This window comes from Petromyzon marinus, chromosome 10 (assembly GCF_048934315.1).
Source record: "Petromyzon marinus isolate PM22_M1 ecotype Great Lakes invasive population chromosome 10, UKy_Petmar_22M1.pri1.0, whole genome shotgun sequence".
Classification (NCBI taxonomy): domain Eukaryota; kingdom Metazoa; phylum Chordata; class Hyperoartia; order Petromyzontiformes; family Petromyzontidae; genus Petromyzon; species Petromyzon marinus.
The window spans coordinates 5966636-5985629 of NC_133676.1; the positions used below are offsets into that span (position 1 = coordinate 5966636).

At 49.4% G+C, this 18994-nt stretch overlaps 1 protein-coding gene across 2 annotated transcripts in view; it reads right to left on the reverse strand.

Annotated features, from left to right (window-relative positions):
- Positions 1-18994, reverse strand: part of LOC116941047 (vitamin D3 receptor-like) — a 100013-nt gene that overhangs the window by 15965 nt on the left and 65054 nt on the right. For both annotated transcript variants that reach the window (XM_032951637.2, XM_032951638.2), the window contains exon 6: positions 11392-11563. In XM_032951637.2, coding sequence (XP_032807528.2) covers positions 11392-11563 — 172 coding nt within the window. The remainder of the gene's footprint in view (positions 1-11391; positions 11564-18994) is intronic.

The following is an 18994-nucleotide window of genomic DNA, read 5'->3' on the forward strand; positions in this document are numbered from 1 at the left end:
ATCCCAAAGCCAACAACCAGATCCAAATACACGGTACTGTAATTATTCTGCCAAGGCAAGCTTCGTGTTCCGAAATCACTCGTAACAAGACGTCTCCTGTCAACGTCGTGGTTCACCCCCCCCTCCCCCCCAATACCCCCCCCCCCCATTTGCTTTACCTAAAGCGGCCGCAAATCTCTCCCCACTCCTCAATATTTTTTTTCCCTCTGGTATAACCTGCAACCCCCTTGCATATTCTTTTGAAAATCACTGCAACGCTTTGCACAAGGTCGCAATGCAAAACAAAGTTTATTCTTTGACACTTGGCCCACCCGGCCATTGGCATACGGGGGGAAATAACCGAAAATGAGGAAGCTCATGTACGCTCGCGAGCATTGCTGTGCCAGAAGATGCATCAAGCGCGTGCATACGCGCCCGCAGAATTTATATTTCTCAATTTAGAGTTGTGTTTGTCTAACGTTACATAACGCTACTCCTTTTCGCCGCCCACGTCCGTGTCCTTTCGAGCGCATTTATATTTATATGGCCGCACAGAAGCTTCTTTGCAAACTTTATTAACATCATTAATTCGCCACCGGAGCACCGCGGCCCTCGCTCCGTTTCATCGCCATTCAAGCAAACCCAGCGGTGTACCCAGGATAGATTAAAAAAAACGCAGCACCACTATCAACAACATGCCCTCCTCCACTGAAAGCCAAACCCCACGGACACTCTCATCAGAGCTTGCTGCTGCTGCTGGTGCTTGGGCAATGACTGCATGCTACACCACATGTTTATGCTTGCCTTGAGCTGCAGGAACACAAGGCGATGTTTTATCCCCATAATCACTAGCTTCAGATTGGGCTCAAGAGGTCTGCGGAGACTGGACGTTTTTTCACTGCTTTTTTGCGTTTGTTCGAAAATTATTCTGTTTTATTTCTTTTAGCCGTCTCTCCAAAGAAACGCGTTGCACAGCCCGGGCAAATATTTCCCACGAAATGGAGCGCCCGTCCTTTTTCAGACATGGTGAAATATGGCATCAGCATTCTAATGAGGAAAATCAAAGCGTCCTCTGTAGCTAATGATAAAACCAATTCGCCAGAAACGAGCTGGCTGGAGACACAAAACGATGGTAATATTTTGACATCAAGGATAAACAACAGGAAGCGTTAGCTTAGTTGCGTGCTAAATATGTCAGAGCATGCTACGATGTGAAGATGACATGCAGCATTCTTGAGTTTGCTCCACGCACAGCCTCTGGCAGTCTCCGACTCGTAAGATGGCGACGGGGTTTGAAATGGATTTCATAAACACTGGTGAACAGCGTCGAGTTGGTCTGTTGGTCAGCAGGGGAAATGGTGTTGTTTTCATTAATTTCCACTTTTTTTTTTGAACGAACGCTTGGAACTGAACGCGTGCAAGCTGTCGCGAGTCACCGTCATCAGCGGTGATCTATCCACTACTGGACGAAGGCCTCCCTCGCCCACCCCATGCAATCGCAGTCCCTCACTGTCCTGCGATGTCACGTCGACCGGGAGGAGAAGTTGTGGATGGTGCGTAGTGCCCCCTCCGCCCCCCACCTACCCCGCATCCCCCAAAAAAACACAGTCTCCACTTCCCATCCGGCCTGACGGGGATATTTCTCGGGTTGGTAAAACCGCGAGCGTCCAGCGGGCGGTAACGGTCATTATCACAAAGTAACATACACCGAGCACCTGCGCCGCTTTCATCGCTCCATCTCTATTGGTGGACGAGGCACTCCTCTCCTTTGGCAGCCACTCCGTCGTTATTCTCAACCGCCAGCCATCAGCCTGGCTCGAGACGTGTCTTGGCCCAGACCCGCTAACGTTTATTTTTTTATAGTGACCGAAATGTTTCTAGCATCTTCTGGAATCCGCGTGTTCCACTGTTAATCTCTCAAAGTATTGCCAAATGTGCACCGCACCATGCTTCTTTGCGTACTTTTCTGTGCCTGAGTTTGTGATTTCTGATTTGTTGGCTTAAATTTTTTTTTCTGAGGGTTTCACATACTCAATATAATTGCTATAAACGTTTTAACCGTTCACGTGATTATGTATATAATTATCGGACAGCGTTGTCAGAAGCAATTAGCATATATTACGCTCTATACAACTAAAATTATTATTAATCATATCCTTGAATATCCAAGTTTTTTGTACAGGTATATTGCCTGCTCCGACACGTGGATCAGTCGCACAGCATACATCTATCAAAACATTACTCTCTAATCGATTTAAAGCTTTCGTGACTGCAATGATTCATCTTCTTTGGTTCTTTCGGTAAAGTCACGTAGAATGAGAATAAAATAATAAATTGATAAAATAAAATAACACAATAATATGATCACGACGTTTCGGCCACAACACAAGCGGCCTTCATCAGGTGAAGGGACGAGACAGTCTCGAGACAGTCTCGAGACAGTCTCGAGACAGTCTCGAGACAGTCTCGTCCCTTCACCTGATGAAGGCCGCTTGTGTTGTGGCCGAAACGTCGTGAGAATATTATTGTGTTATTTTATTTTAGCAATTTATTATTTTATTCTCATTCTACGTGACTTTACCGAAAGAACCAAAGAAGATTACTCTCTTATTTGTGACCGGCAGGAATTAAACCACAAGTTTTACCTCACGTTTCCTGCGGTGCTCTGGAACCTGCCTTCTTCTAAGTGAATTCAAACTGCACAGCGGGTTTTCTTGTTTACAAAACGTTTGGCTATGGATATATTCCACCCCGCCTACATCCACCATTTCCGACGACTGGATAAAGCGACGAACCGTTTCTACACGACAACACCAACCTGGATTCCCATAACCTGTCGTGATTTGCCATGTGACGGCAAGCAATGTCTATAAGTGCTGTCCCCCCCTCAGGCCCACCGCATCTCGCATCCTCAAAAACAGCCAGGCCAACTGTCCCGGCAAGGCCGAGTAAACCTGGCTGGCTGGCAGGTTGTATGCCACGCATCCGCAAGCAGTCAAAAGCCACACCTTATAAGGAATAACGGTTCCAGTGAATTCACTACAAGAGGTTGCAGTAACTGCGATTCACAATTAAGATTCCCCGGGGTTAGATCGTTTAGGTGTCATGTAAATGTTTTAACAATAACCCTCCACCATCCGACAGCGCCAAATCAAATCACTCCACTTCCCCTACCCCCCGCCCTCTCCTCCCTGGCCCCTCCCCCCTCTCTTACCTATATAACCTCATATTACGGGAGTCCTTCTACCCACTTCAGCAATTGTTTCTTGCTGTGGTTGTCCCACCTGATGACGGGCGCTTGTGTTGTGCCCGAAACGTTGTGATTTAATTTATTTTATTTTCTACCCACGTGACTTTACCGAAAGAACCAAAAGCGTATGGATCCCTGCAGTCACGAAAACTTCAAATCTAGATCAAATCAAATTTGTCATGCGATGGACAAATGCACTAATTTATTTACAATTGTTCAGCAAGCCTGAGGAGCAATGTTGAAAAGCGAGCAGAATTTTGACAGCGCCTTGTGCCTGCTCTGTTTATTTAAACACAAGGAGTACGCATGTGGAGACAAACATGACTAACGTTTAAAAATAACTGAACCTAGTGCCAATAATTCTTAACTGAATAAATTCCTACTACAAGCATTGCCTCCCCCATCCACCCACAGCCACCCGCGCCATCGTCTTCCCAACAGAACCCTGCGCGGATGTCGTTAGCCTACACGACAGAGGTTTTTCCACCTCGTCAAGGTAGTTGAATAAAGCAATGAATCGAAGGGCATTCATTGTCGAGGGCTCTCGCTCACAGCATAAATCGCCCCCTACCTCAGCCTGAGAATTTTAAACGCACCGGTGACAACAACAACCGCCATTCGCCACTAAGTGGCGGTGACGTCACCACGACGCTTGTGCCAGGCCATGTACACCTTGAGGCCAAGTGAAGTGTCGAACGCCCGCTGGCAGGAGGTCACGGGGCAGACCCAGGTGCCACGGGTCGACTGACGGAGATGACTGGCTGATGCACCACCTGTGCCCCCTACTGTGCCAATATGCTGTGCTTTAGCCACCCGGCGCTCCGCTCGTTGTTGTGAGTGTCGCTCCTCCGCCCTCCGTTGTTGTTGGAGGGCGACTGCCTCCAACTTCCCAGTAGTGTCCTTCACAAGCCTCCTCCAGAGGCCAATCTTGACACCGCTGGTACCAGTCATCAGCAAGTCCACTCAGCTCCACGTCCTCCTGTACCACATCACTCCATCTCTTTTCTAGCCCGTGCTGCGCCCGTTTAGCCCCCTCGATCCGCCCGAACAAAAGCTGTTTCGGCATGCGGTGGCTGGGCATGCGGGCTACATGACCCAGCCAACGCAGCCTTGCCTGCCGGAGGAGCTCACCGATGGGACCTTGCCCAGATCTTTCAAGAATTTGTGAGCTCCTCACACAATCCAGCCTAGTTAAACCCAGGATGGATCGTAGGCAGGCTAGCCTAAATGTTTCTAACTGGCGAAGATGTTCCATTAGGGGAGTCCACGTTTTGCAAGCGTAGAGAAGGGAGGGAATGACCGTGGCCGAGAAGACCTAAAGCTTAGTGCGGAGCGACAGACCAGGTAGCTTCCACACAGCGTTACGCAACCGGTGAAAAGATATTGCCGCTCGAATGATTCGGAGTGAGACCTCTGCTGTTAAACTGGAGCCGATCATAAGCACACTGCCCAGATATGGGAAACTCTCCACTCTCTCCAGAACTGCCCCATCACCGATTGGGAGTTGTGGGGGTGGAGTGTCCGATGGTACAAAATACCCAGGCAGGTGCTTAGTTTTGGTGGGGCTGACGGTAAGGCCCCATCTCTTAGTGGCACGCTCCAGTCCCAGCAGCAGCGTCTCCAACTCCTCCTCTGAATGAGCAGCTATTACCAAATCATCGGCATACATAACATGGTTGAGCAATAGGGAGCCATCCCTTGACCGCACCCGGGCATCGATCAGCCTCCCATTATATCTGTACCATATGGAGATTCCCCCGGTACAGCTATTGAAGGCTTCACGAACTACGTGGTCAAAATAGATGTTAAATAATGTGGGAGCCAGAGGACATCCCTGTCGCACCCCAAGGTGTACAGGGAAAGGCTCTGACTCCCGGCCACGTAGTTTTACCCGGGCCCGCCCACCATCATGAAGGTCCTTAATGATCGTGAGCAGAGGGTCAGGGACTCCAAAAGCATGAAGAACAACCCAGAGCCCAGGCCTACTGATGGTATCATAGGCCTTGACCTGGTCAATAAAGCAGAGATGTAGGTCTTGTTGGAATTCCCTACACCTCTGCTGTAGCAGACGGACAGAAAATATGGCATCTGTGCAGGACCGCCCTATCCTGAAACCGCATTGGGGCTCCGCAACCCTCTCCTCAGCGTGCCTGGCAAGGCGATGCTGAATAATCCTTGCCAGGACCTTTCCCAGCACACTGAGGAGTGAGATACCCCTGTAGTTGTTACAGTCCGTGCAGTCCCCCTTCTTAAAGAGGGGGACCTTCAGGGCATCCTTCCAATCCTGCGGAACCCGTCCAGTGGTCCAGATTGTTGTTATGATGTCATATAGGGCAGTCTGTGCACAAACGCCACCCTCCCTCAGCATTTCGCTTGGGAGATCGTCTCTACCCGGTGCCTTTCCTGGTCTCAGACTCTGGATCGCCTTCAGGACTTCCTCAACAGATGGCACCTCAGCCAGCCACTCGCAGGGGGTGACTTCTTCCAATATTTGAGGCACCGCAGCCTCAGCAGGGTCATCCCCACTTTGTGCCATGATATTTTCCTGGCTGAGGGATTTCCCCTCCCCCAGGACCTCACAGAAATGCTCAGCAAATCTGCAAACCTGTTCCTGGAGGTCGGAGATTGGATCACCGTTTTTTCCCTTAATGATAGTAATAGGTGTGGCGCTGCACGTTACTTTTTTGATGGAGTTAAATAGAGATTTGTGATCACGGGCCTCTGAGGCAGACTCCATCTCCTCAGCAACCCGCGACCACCACCCATCCTTGCAGCGCCTCACGGCTCTCCGAACCTCCGAGCGAAGGCTGCGGTAAGCCTCCTCATTCTCTGACGTGGGATTCTGTAGCCGATGACAGTGGGCCTGTCGCTTTTTCTCAACCATCTTGAACACCTCCTCTATCAGCCAGGGAGGTCTGGACCGCGTACCCAAAGCAGCCATTGCAGCTGCATGAGTCACAATCCTAAACCTCGCCCATTTACCCTCAACATCAGGAGGAGTGGGGGACATTGCCAACCCCAGCCGCAAGCGATGATGAAATTCTCGCTTGCAACTTTCATCAGATAACTGAGACCAGGCCACTTTAGGTTGGAATGGGGTCCTGGGTGTACACCCACCACTGGAGTGGAAGAATGGCAGGCGCATCTTACAGATGACTAGTCGATGGTCAGAGGGCAGATCAGCTCCACGGTAGGTCCTGGTGTCAAGGACATGGGCTCGCATCCGCTGGTCCGTCACTATGTAGTCCAGCAGATATTCTTGCTTGGACTCGGCATGCATCCATAATGTTGTGTGGATGCGCCGATGCCGGAACAGCGTGTTGGTAATTACAAGCCCATGGGCTGCACAAAAATCTAGCAGCCTCCTACTGTTGTTATTGAGCTGATCTGGCCCATGCCCTCCAATCACTCCAGACCAGGTGCCAGCATCATGACCAACTCGGGCATTGAAGTCACCCAACAAGATGACTCTATCCGAGGGGCCACTTTAGCCAGCACCTGTGACAGGAGGTCATAGAAGGCATCTGACTCATCGGCTTTGCCTGCATCCCTCCATGGATGTTCATCTTCGGTGGGGGCATAAGTAACCACGACCACCATTCCTCGCCTCCAGTTGATGGGAAGGCGAGCCCAAAGTAGCCTGGGGCTTACAGCTTCCCACACCTCACCGCCACGCTCCCACACCCCCTTCATTCTTTTGTTCAAAAGAAGAGCCACACCCTGTTGTTTGGCAGTCTGCTGCCCCGAGTAGAGGACTGTCCACCCCTCATGGTGGCAAGAGCCAGAACCGGTCCACCGGACCTCCTGAATGCCACAGAGATCCAGGCGGTACCGGTCCAGCTCCCGACAGAGGAGTGGCAGCTTCTCCTCCGCAGGGAGCGTTCGAACATTCCACGTGACCATCCGTAGTGGCATTTCGTTGTTTCTGGAGGAGCCCCGAGGGTTATTATTCAATATCCTGGCTCCGCCAATTGGGGTTTGGCCAGGAGACATCATAGACGCCTGTCCCCCCGGGGCCTCCGGCACAAGCTAATTAGTTACATATTTCATTCGTAGTTTAGTGGTAATTAATTGAAGGTGGAGGGGTTACTAGCCCCTCGCACCCATCCAGAGCCCCCGTTTAGCCACTGTGGTGGACACAGATGCCATGAAGGGAGGAGCCAATCGGAATTGGACCTCCCCCCACAGCACTGTCCATGACAGAGTTGCCCGTCTGGCACCGCGAGGAGGTAGGGGGTTGTTTTCACCGGTGACAACCACTGCATCACAGACACTTCGATCAGGGGCCCCTCTAGAGAGGTGGCTATCACAATGCTCGGTAGAGAGGTGGTGACCCAAGCATTATGATAATTGAGTTGTCCTGGTAAACTTGATAAGACAACGACCGCCTTGTATAGCGTTCAGACTGTTGGGGCAAGTGCTGTTAGCGAGCAGAACCTATGAAGGCCCGGCACGTTACACGAGGGGGTGGGTGGCCAGCACCACGTCCGACTGCCTTTGTCTCCTGAGTGGTGTGATATTGACACACCGCACCAGATACTCATTTGAGGCCGAGTCGACCTAGGGGAGGCCCAGGACCGATTCAGATAATCGTCACTGGTGTTGGCCGTGAGCGGGAACCGAACTCGGGTTGCCGGGTTCGTAGCGCAGCGTAGTGCTGACCGCTACACCACCGCTCCCCACAACGTGTCACGCACTCGCACACGCCCGTGCAATGCAATTAAAGGGCAGCAGTTGTCTGAATTTCTGCATCTGTGCCAATTAAGATGGAAACGTACACTCTACACACTGCTGCAGAGGAATTGCAACAGTGCGAGCTAGCGCCAATTCAAAGTGGAGGGCGGGCGGAGGCAGTGGGGGGGAGGGGAATGTCCTTTTAAAACACGAGGCCTTCAATGTGACCCCAGAAGTAGCACTGGAGTGACCCAGATGGGCCCACAACACTCGCCTCACACACCGTGCAGCTAGAATCGTCCAAAACATGACTTTCGGTACTTAGTGCCAATGGCAAATTGATTATGTTTTAAATAGATATATAATACCGTATTTATACGATGTATCACTGTTCTAACTTTTCTGTGAGGTGAAATCGTGGTCACTGCACCATCATCAGTCATGCTTTTTGTACAGCGCCCCGCCTAATTTAGTCCCGTCCGAGTTTTGTGAATTCCCTCGGACGGATAAAAATGATGCCACATGCCCAGTAACGTTCGATAGCATCGCAATAACATAACCTCAAGTGCACTCTGCACGAGACAGCAGCTCACTTGTCTCGCCTACATTTCCCACGACACATACACCACGTTCACTGTACGAGATAACGTCTGGCTTGCAACGCAGGTTTGTAAAAAAAAAGTTTTTAAATCTTACATATTATTGTTGTTGCTGCTGCTGCTGCAGGCGATGGCTTGGCTGATTCTGTTTTTAGTGAGCATTCAAATGAGGTCAGCCCAGGACAAGGCTATGGACAGGGTAGGGCACGGGACGCCACGCCCGGCAACCATTATCCCACTGTTCTGACAAATGCCGGCATAGCTGCTGCACATTCAACTCAGTCGAAACCAACGCGCGGCAAATTTTAAAGACATCCCCGAGGTTTTCCGAGAACGAATGCAAAACGGGGATTGCTCTCCCTCCCCCTCTCTCTTTCTCTCTCTCCCCCGGGTATGACGTTACACAGATCCCCTTGGCCTAGGCGGTGCTTTTGCCTTTTTTTTTGTTAAATCAAGCTTACGCCTGAATGAGGAAGCAGCTCTTGCTCTTCAATTTCGATACGGCCGGGATCGGAAGGTTGCGAGTTCGAATCTGGGTTGGGAGTCGACTCGGTCCGTCAAATAGCTCGGGAATCTAAACGGATTGAGCGCAGACGTCTCGCTACGCTCATTCGAGCAGTTAAGTCACCTTGACTTTGGCTCTCGCTTGGAGAAGTCTGTGCCCCGTGCGAGTTTTGCGGAATTTTTAAGGCAAATTAATGCACGCGAGAAAAGTGTTTTAAAAGGGCAGAGAGCGGCAGAGGGCATGGATGTTAGGCACTGTGCACACAGACAGGCTGCACTGCCATGCAGACAGCAAGGTCACAAACTGCAAGCCCCTCTGTCTCGGTAAACAAGCTTCCCCGCTGTTTCTTTCATTTCATGCTACCCAGAATTAAAAAAGGTGTTTTTGGCGCGATCTTATAGCTGCTATTATTTACCCAGACAATCTTGCCTCCACGGAAAGCTCTACGGCCACGATGGGGAATAGAGAGAGAGAGAGTGAAAAAACATCTGCGTGTGTGTGTGTGGGACGTGCAGATTAGCTTTCCCTCCACCGCGGACCTAACTCGTGATGCACGGCACCGCTTGTGCTCTCGCCCCCTCTCTTGCCGCGTGTCGGAAAAAAAAACGGGCGCCGAGGATGAAGGGACTCCCTCTGGCACTGTGAATAGAGCTCCGGGCGGAGGGTCCAGAGCATTGTGCCCCACCGATGGAGCGCGCGGTGCAACGCTCCTGGCCGCACGTTGCGGACCGCTCCGGAGGAATAAACGACTTTGACTTGCGTTCGGTTATCGGTTTGCGGTTTTTCAGTTCCGCTTCGCAGTTCGGTTCGGCTCTCCGAAAACGACAGTGGATGTTGCTGCACTGCCTTCTGTCTGCTGCCCACGATGCCTACTCAGCCCGTGTGTTTGCGCAATGCTGGTCACTCAACCGAGCGCCGTCAACAGGCTCAACTCTGCTTTGCCCCGATTTAATTTGTATGAAACAGCTTTCTCACTCCAGCCGTTATGGCATCCCCCACTCTCTCGGGAGGGAGGATAGACACGCTGCTTAATATTGATATGAACTGTAGAAGTGTAAGAGGTTTATTTGAAAAAAAAGGAGCATGGCAGTGATGCATGAGGCAGTCGTTGGGGAAATCATGCTAAGTTGTAGTCGCATGAAGGGCTGTAGCCTGCAATTACGTACCATCCGTTTGCCAAAATTTAAATGAATTGTTGGTAGCGAGAGAGCACATGCGTTTCTGGAAGTGAATGTTTCACTGAATAATCATTAGGGGGAAAAAACTCGAATTTTTGAGACACCCTCTTAAAAAGATCAAAATGGATGGGAGATGGACAGAGAGAGGGAGCGAGAGAGGGAGCGAGAGCTAGAGAACGGATCTTAGGAGTTAATTTCTTCTGCTCGTGGTTACTGGGAAAGATAAGCCACATAACACACCACAGCAGCACATGCACCTCCAAAACCACTTCGCATTTATATAACATAATTTACGTAATGCTGTTCGTATGAAAACTGTGCAACTCTTTTATCACAAAAATAAAATAAAAAATATGTACATAACGGGGCTATACGTTGTCATGAAGCCAAGGCAGACACGCACATACCGTTAGCTGCATTTAAGCTTGCTTAATAAATTGTTGAAATAGGAACAGTACCTCCAAAAGTTTTACTTTAACCCGAGTCATGTACTGATAATGGATATATCGTGCACAAACACAAAATGTACACATTCCAGAGGAACACATTAAAAAAAATCGTATATCGAAAAACAGATATCGATTCACATACAATCAGTCATCCCTCATTATACAACAACTCGATATGCAGAATTTTGCTTTTGGGAAAAATTTTCGTGAGCGTATCTGTTCCGTATATATTGGGGGATGTCCGTATAAAACATTTTTTGACGCAAAGGCACCAGCATAATGGTCGAACCTACAAACAATTCTGATACGTTCACAATTGGACTTGCATTTTTTTTATCTGGCACATTCCAAATGAAAACAATACCCCGCGGTGGAAGATTAAATCCGCTAGGATAGCGCCGTCGGGGTCACGCGCTCAGATCAACGTGCGTGAGCACAGTACGAAATGGAAAAACACAACTCAATGGGGATTACACAGCAACATCGCCCCCTACTACTGAAGACAGTGCATAAACACTAATGATGTGTTGACGTGCACAGCGACAACCAGACTTTCTCTAGAACCAGCAATCAATTGATAGAAAAATATTATTCCCAGTAACACGACTGTGAAAAAATCATCATCATCATCATTATCCTCGTCAGAAATAATCAACCCACTGCTGTACGAAGACCTCTTCAAACCCATTCCCAAACATACAGCCTTCCTCACAGCCTTTGCAGATAGAAAATGTGCTCGTGATTATGTAGAACTAACCTGAATCCGGGAATGCTCTTGGCAAAGCCGATGACTTTCTGGATGCTGTAGCTGACCAGGTCGGACAGATGGGGCAGCATGGAGAAGGGAGACGTCATGTTGCTGGCACTCTGGCCAAAGTTTTCGAAGCTGGCCAGCAATCCGAGGTTCCCCGAGTTCATGCTCGACTCTCCTGCAAGGGGAGATTCGCGGACGTTGGCATTAGGGCACGTCGCACGTCGCGCCACTGAGGCCAAGTTGGCGCACTAAAGACGGCAGAGTCGCAAGGTAAGGTCCTCTTACGTGCCCAGTTGACATGCGGGGGGCGAGGGTCGCGGTGCGCGTTATTCAAGTGTTGTTCCACAAAACGCAATTCACAAACGTGTCGTTTTTAGCACGAATAATATTTTTTTCACTGCAGGCCATGATGCTGGTGATCCACTGCTGGATGTAAAGAAGGCCTCCCCCCCATGGTGGCAAGATGTTAACTACCTCGCCTGGTATACTAGAGGTCGTGGGTTCAATCCCGACCCTGATGCCTGCTGTATATTTGGAGTTATACAGCATATTTCTCCGGGTCATCTGGTTTTTATCTCCACATTTAGAAACATCCGTTTAGAGTATTTGCTGCTAGAATTTTCCACACAGTAAGCCACTGCGTTGAGGTATCATTTGTGGTCGGGTCGCTTCTGAAAAATGCCCTAAATAGCTCCGTGGGCCTTACCTGGTAAAATAAAAAATAATGTATCAGTAAAATAGTATTAGTATGTCGCTGCAATCCTGCAACGCACGGTCTCGCGATGCCACGATCCATCTTATTCCTGCACGTGAGCCTGATCTCGTTGCTCTATCTCCACGGTTGAGCACTCCATTATTTTCCCCTTCCCTCCCCTCACCGTCCCCTACCACTTCCCTCCCCTACCCTTTTGTGACCCCAATGCACCCCTCTATCGTGGTCACTCATTCGTCAAACCCTTGCATGCCCCTGCCATCGAAATCATTTTATTTTTTCACCGTTTTTTTTACTTTATTAAGCGCCGTTAGTGAAGGCGATCTACGAATGTAAGATAATATATCGTTGCTCGATCCCTATGGTTGAGCACTCCGAATAAAATGCCTTTTCATCATCGATAGAAGCCCAGCCATAACGGTACTCAATATTCGTCTGTCTTTTCGAGAATTATTTGACTATGTGGTTAATGGAAGAAAAATGTAGCTGAGGTTGGTTGGCCTCTAAATTGTCCATTGTTCAGTGTTTTGCATGTGTGTATGTTTAACTTCGTATGCACCATACGTACATTATTTTAGTGAGACATGTATAATGAGGCTCATGGGCCATTAGTTCCTAAAATCTGTTTGGCCTTCAATATTTAGGCATCATTTCACAATGGAGGTATTCCATTTTTGCAAAAAAACATTTATTAAATAGGTACGATCATTTTTTTCAAAACGTGCCTTTGTAAAGCATTTAAATAGAGGAGCATCTGAAGATGCTGTGGCAAAAATAACCACAAAGACAAAGATGCCCCATATAACCATTAACAAACTGTTTGGGGCGAGTGCTATTAGGGAGCACCAATGAAGGTTAACACGGCACACGAGGGGGTGTGTGGCCAGCATTAAGCCCGGCCGCCTTTGTCTCCCCAGTGCTGACATTTTATACACCATACCAGATACTCATTTGAGGCGGAGTTGACCTAGGGGAGGCTCAGGACCGGTTCAGATAATTGTCACTGGTGTTGGCCATAACCAGGAATCGAACTCGGGTTGCCGGCTTCATAGCGCAGTGTGCTATTACAGCTGCACGACACAGCCACCAAATCGCACGCACTCAAAAACTGTTCTCTAAGTGCTTATGCACGACGTGTTGAAGGTGTACAATGGAAAATCAGACTCTCTCTAGGAGCAGCGATTAAATCGATAGAAAAATATTATTCCCAGTAACACAACTGTGAAGGAATCGTCATCGTCGTCAAACATGATCAATCCACTGCAGTTTGAAAACCTCCCCAACCCATTCCCATCTCTCACGGTCCTTGGATGTAACAATCGATTTACCACCGGCACACGAAGCTGATTTCTTCCTTCCATCTCCACTGCGGACGTGCCCCTATGGCTATGTTCCCTCCTTTGTTTGCCACCCTGATGTCAGTACTAACCACAGGGCTTCGCCTTGCCTGCTCGCGAAGTGTCATACCCCAGCCCACATGCTCAAGCCCACCTGCTCAAGCCCACTTGATTTTCTTAACAGAGTGAATGACTCGGGACGTAATAACACATAGTCACTTTAAGATGTTTTCTTGTTCGTGTTTTTGTTTTTTTGTTTGTTGCGGTTGCACCCGATTCAAGAGCCGGATGGCTCACAGGGCTAGACCAAAATAAATAAACTGAAAAACTGAAAAAAAAACCTGATGAAACATCGGGAATAAGCTGCTGTTTTTAGTTTCCACTGGTATCTCTATAGAAAAATACAGAATCTTCTGTACAAAATGTTGCAGAGATAAGCAAATTCATTATTAGAACAACAAACGGATGTCTATGTTCTTTAGAATCTGTAAAACACAGCATTGGAAAAGTGGCATTTTTTTCACGTCGGTTTGAATACTGAAAGGCATCTGGGTTCCTGGTTATTTCTGGTATTTTTTGCTGTTTGCGAACGTCGACAATGATTGACATCTTGTGGAAATTTGAGGCCCTAATGATCTCTTTACCAGGTAATCATTAACATTGTTTTTTTTGTCCTCTCCCGAAGCCACCCTCAATCAACCCCACCGCATGCAGAACAACGACCAGCCACCCCACCCCCTCATGCCTCCCACGATGCCGATCACACAGGACGATATGTCACCATTGACGGATCAACCAAAGGAAATTGTTCAAGTGCATTTAGCCCTCTGCTTGGCCCGAATGATTTCCCCACTCGCTATGGGTAAACGTGTCCAAGAGGGGCATGCGGGTCTCTTGTCCAGTGTACACAACAGCCACCCCCTCCCCTTCCCTATCCCCCCTGCAAAACGCACAAACAACCTTTCCCTTTACACTCCCCGCAGAGTCCTAATAATGGCCCGGCAATATAAACGCCTCTGACAAACACCTTGGCCTTCCAACACCTTGCCCCTGCCTACAGGGCCCGGGTGGACTCTGTCCCTCGCAGCGGTCGCGACGGCGCGGCAGACCGTCGCGCCGCCACCGTGCATCTCGATGACCCACCGTGTGCCTCACCAAGAAAGCGGTTTCTTGGAAAACATCCGTTTACTGCGCTCGCCCCCGGCGGCGGCCTCCTCCGCTGTCCAGGCCAGCGAGTCAAAGAGTTATTTCTGTTATTTATGGCGTGAACGAGCACCCCCCCCCCCACTCTCCCTGTTTGCAGCCCTAAGCACGGTGGTGTGTGAATTCCACATTCCTATGGCGGGGGGGGGGGGTCTATACATAGGACGACCTACTGTTGACTTCGCCCAAAAACGCTGCTCATTTTATTGACCACCCCCACCCCAAAGGGATGATGTGACGAGCCACCTCATGGCGGCAAGGATTTGAACTCGCAGCCTTCCGATTTGCGAGCTGCTCGGTCTATACTACTGCAACTGTCCGGCAGGTGATCATGCCCAGGTATTAAACAAACAAAAATAAAAGCCAGTCTCAATCCGCCGTCAGATAAAGGCCCTCCTCCCCCCCCCCCACCAAAGCCATGTGGATCATGAGCATTGTGTACCATACTTCACCACTCTGTTCCATAGGGCTTCCAAGGGGTGGGAGCAGGAGCGGGGGGGCAGTTCTGATGTCCCTTTCCACCGATGTTAGCCGTCACCAGGAATCAAACTTGGGTCACTGGGTTCGCAGCACGGCATGCTAACCACAGTCCCGTAGCTCAATATTTTATATTTTCTCTTCATCCGTTCAGGAGATGACATTTTAATCTTGTTCAACTACAAATAAATATATATAGGGTGAGCAGGGGCGGCAAGATAATTGGTATGTGCGTATGTGAATAATATACCCAACGTCTATGCAATACTCCTTAAGTGTGACATAATGAAAATAGTCAATTACACAAACACCAGGGAAAACACGCACTGCATTGGTGATGTGCTTGGATATAAATATTTATAGCGGAGTCCTTTTTTATTTTTTTATTAATCTTTAAATTGAGACGCCCTTTGCATGGCACTACGGAAACACTGCCTCGCGTACAAACTTGCACGTGTCAATTGAAGTGTTTTACAATTCATGGCGAGTGCACTGATGGTGCTCAAAAGTCGGCAAAATGTAACGCTCGAAACGGGGCGCCTGGTGGCCACTCCACACACATCGCAACAATGTAATGTGCAATTAGAGCAGCGTGTCCTTTGTCAGAAACACAGGATGCTGCTGAAGGCATTGTTTATTTTTTTTTTAAAGGTGATAAATGCAGAACGGAAGAAAGGGGCCACTGCATCACAAGATATTGTACGGTTTCATTATAAATTCACAATGCCTGTTCAAACAAATCCACGAGGGGCCAATTTTATAAGGCACTCCATGCAAGTGTTGGTAAGATTGCGGCTTGTTGAAATATAAAAAAAAGTTCCCAGTTGTTTTCCTCCAAAGCCACATCTTGAGACCACCTTTCTGGGACAGCATGTCGCTTTAACGGAGCACTCTCAGCCAGTGGCGGTTTCGTGTCAAGTGGCGAGTCACAACGCGTCAAGAGGCGCGTCACAACGTGTCAAGTGGCGCGTCACAACGCGTCAAGTGGCGCGTCACAACGCGTCAAGAGGCGCGTCACAATGCGTCAAGTGGTCCGTCACAACGTGTCAAGAGGCGCGTCAAAACGCGTCAAGAGGTGCGTCACAACGCCTCAAGAGGCAAGTCACAAGGCGTCAAGAGGCGCGTCACAACGCATCAAGAGGCGCGTCACAACGCCTCAAGAGGCAAGTCACAAGGCGTCAAGTGGCGCGTCACAACGCGTCAAGGGGCGCGTCACAATGCCTCAAGAGGCAAGTCACAAGGCGTCAAGTGGCGCGTCACAACGCCTCAAGAGGCAAGTCACAAGGCGTGAAGTGGTCCGTCACAACGTGTCAAGTGGCGCGTCACAACGCGTCAAGAGGCGCGTCAAAACGCGTCAAGAGGCGCGTCACAACGCGTCAAGTGGTCCGTCACAACGTGTCAAGTGGCGCGTCACAACGCGTCAAGAGGCAAGTCACAAGGCGTCAAGTGGCGCGTCACAACGCGTCAAGTGGCGCGTCACAACGCCTCAAGAGGCAAGTCACAAGGCGTCAAGAGGCGCGTCACAACGCGTCAAGTGGCGCGTCACAACGCGTCGAGAGGCAAGTCACAAGGCGTCAAGAGGCGCGTCACAACGCCTCAAGAGGCGCGTCACAACGTGTCAAGAGGCAAGTCACAAGGCGTCAAGTGGCACGTCACAACGCATCAAGTGGCGCGTTACAATGCATCAAGTGGCGTGTCACAACGTGTCAAGAGGCACGTCACAACGCGTCAAGTGGCGCGTCACAACGCGTCAAGTGGCGCGTCACAACTCGTCAGGAGGCGCGTCACAACGCGTCAAGAGGCGCGTCACAATGCGTCAAGTGGTCCGTCACAACGCGTCAAGTGGCGCGTCACAACGCGTCAAGTGGTCCGTCGCAACGCGTCAAGTGGCACGTCACAACGCGTCAAGAGGCAAGTCACAACGCGTCAAGGGGTGCGTCACAACGCCTCAAGAGGCAAGTCACAAGGTGTCAAGTGGCGCGTCACAACTCGTCAAGAGGCAAGTCACAAGGTGTCAAGTGGCGCGTCACAACTCGTCAGGTGGCGCGTCACAATGCGTCGAGAGGCAAGTCACAAGGTGTCAAGTGGCGCGTCACAACTCGTCAGGTGGCGCGTCGCAACGCGTCAAGAAGCGCGTCACAACGCGTCAAGTCACCGCAAGAAGATATCACGCAGTGCCCGACTAAAAAGAGTTAGGCTAGAGTTGGGTGAGGGTTAGTGTTAGTGTTAGGTTAGAGTTGGGTGAGGGTTAGTGTTAGAGTTAGGTTAGAGTTGGGTGAGGGTTAGTGTTAGGGTTAGGTTAGAGTTGGGTGAGGGTTAGTGTTAGGTTAGAGTTGGGTGAGGGTTAGGTTAGAGTTGAGTGAGGGTTAGTGTTAGGGTTAGGTTAGAGTTGGGTGAGGGTTAGTGTTAGGTTATAGTTGGGTGAGGGTTAGGTTAGAGTTGGGTGAGGGTTAGTGTTAGGGTTAGGTGAGGGTTAGTGTTAGGATTAGGTAAGATTTAAGTGAGGGTAAGTGTTAGGGTTAGGTTAGAGTTGGGTGAGGGTTAGTGTTAGGTTAGAGTTGGGTGAGGGTTAGTGTTAGAGTTAGGTTAGGGTTGGGTGAGGGTTAGTGTTAGGGTTAGGTTAGAGTTGGGTGAGGGTTAGGTTAGAGTTGGGTGAGGGTTAGGTTAGAGTTGGGTGAGGGTTAGTGTTAGGTTTATTGTTAGGTTAGGGTTAGGTTAGGGTTAGAGTTGGGTGAGGGTTAGTGTTAGGTTTATTGTTAGGTTAGGGTTAGAGTTGGGTGAGGGTTAGTGTTAGGGTTAGGTTAGGTTAGAGTTGGGTGAGAGTTAGTGTTAGAGTTGGGTGAGGGTTAGTGTTAGGTTTATTGTTAGGTTAGGGTTAGAGTTGGGTGAGGGTTAGTGTAAGGATTAGGTTTATTGTTAGGTTAGGGTTAGTGTTAGGGTTAGGTTAGAGTTGGGTGAGGGTTAGGTTCGGGTTGGTTAGGGTTAGGTTTCGGGTTAGGTTCGGGTTATGTTAGGATTAGGGTTAAGGTAAGATTAGAGTTAGGTTAGGGTTAGGTTAGGTTTATTGCTAGGTTAGGGTTAGGTTAGCGTTAGGTTAGGTAAGGGTTGGGATAGGGTAAGGTTAGGGTTAGGTAAGGGTTAGTTTAGGGTTAGGTTAGCGTTAAGTTAGGTTAGGGTTGGAATAGGGTTAGGTAAGTGTTAGATTAGGGTTAGGTTAGGTTTATTGTTAGGTTAGGGTTAGGTCAGCGTTAGGTTAGGTAAGGGTTGGGATAGGGTAAGGTTAGGGTTAGGTAAGGGTTAGGTAAGGGTTCGGTTAGGGTTAGGTTAGCGTTAGGTTAGGTTAGGGTTGGGATAGATAAGGGTTAGGTAAGGGTTAGGGTTAGGTAAGGGTTAGGTAAGGGTTAGGTTAGGGTTAGGTTAGCGTTAGGTTAGGGTTGGGATAGATAAGGGTTAGGTAAGGGATAGATAAGGGTTAGGTAAGGGTTAGGTAAGGGTTAGGTAAGGGTTAGGTAAGGGATAGATAAGGGTTAGGTAAGGGATACATAAGGGTTAGGTAAGGGTAAGGGTTAGGTTAGGGTTAGGTAAGGGTAAGGGTTAGGTTAGGGTTAGGTTAGGGTTAGGTAAGGGTTGGGTTAGGGTTAGGTAAGGGTAAGGGTTAGGTTAGGGTTAGGTAAGGGTAAGGGTTAGGTTAGGGTTAGGGTTAGGTAAGGGTAAGGGTTAGGTTAGGGTTAGGTAAGGGTAAGGGTTAGGTTAGGGTTAGGTAAGGGTAAGGGTTAGGTTAGGGTTAGGTAAGGGTAAGGGTTAGGTTAGGGGGACGGCGCTGATGGCGGGCACGGACTCCGCAAACGCTGGCGCAAGGTGAATGAGCATGTGGGTG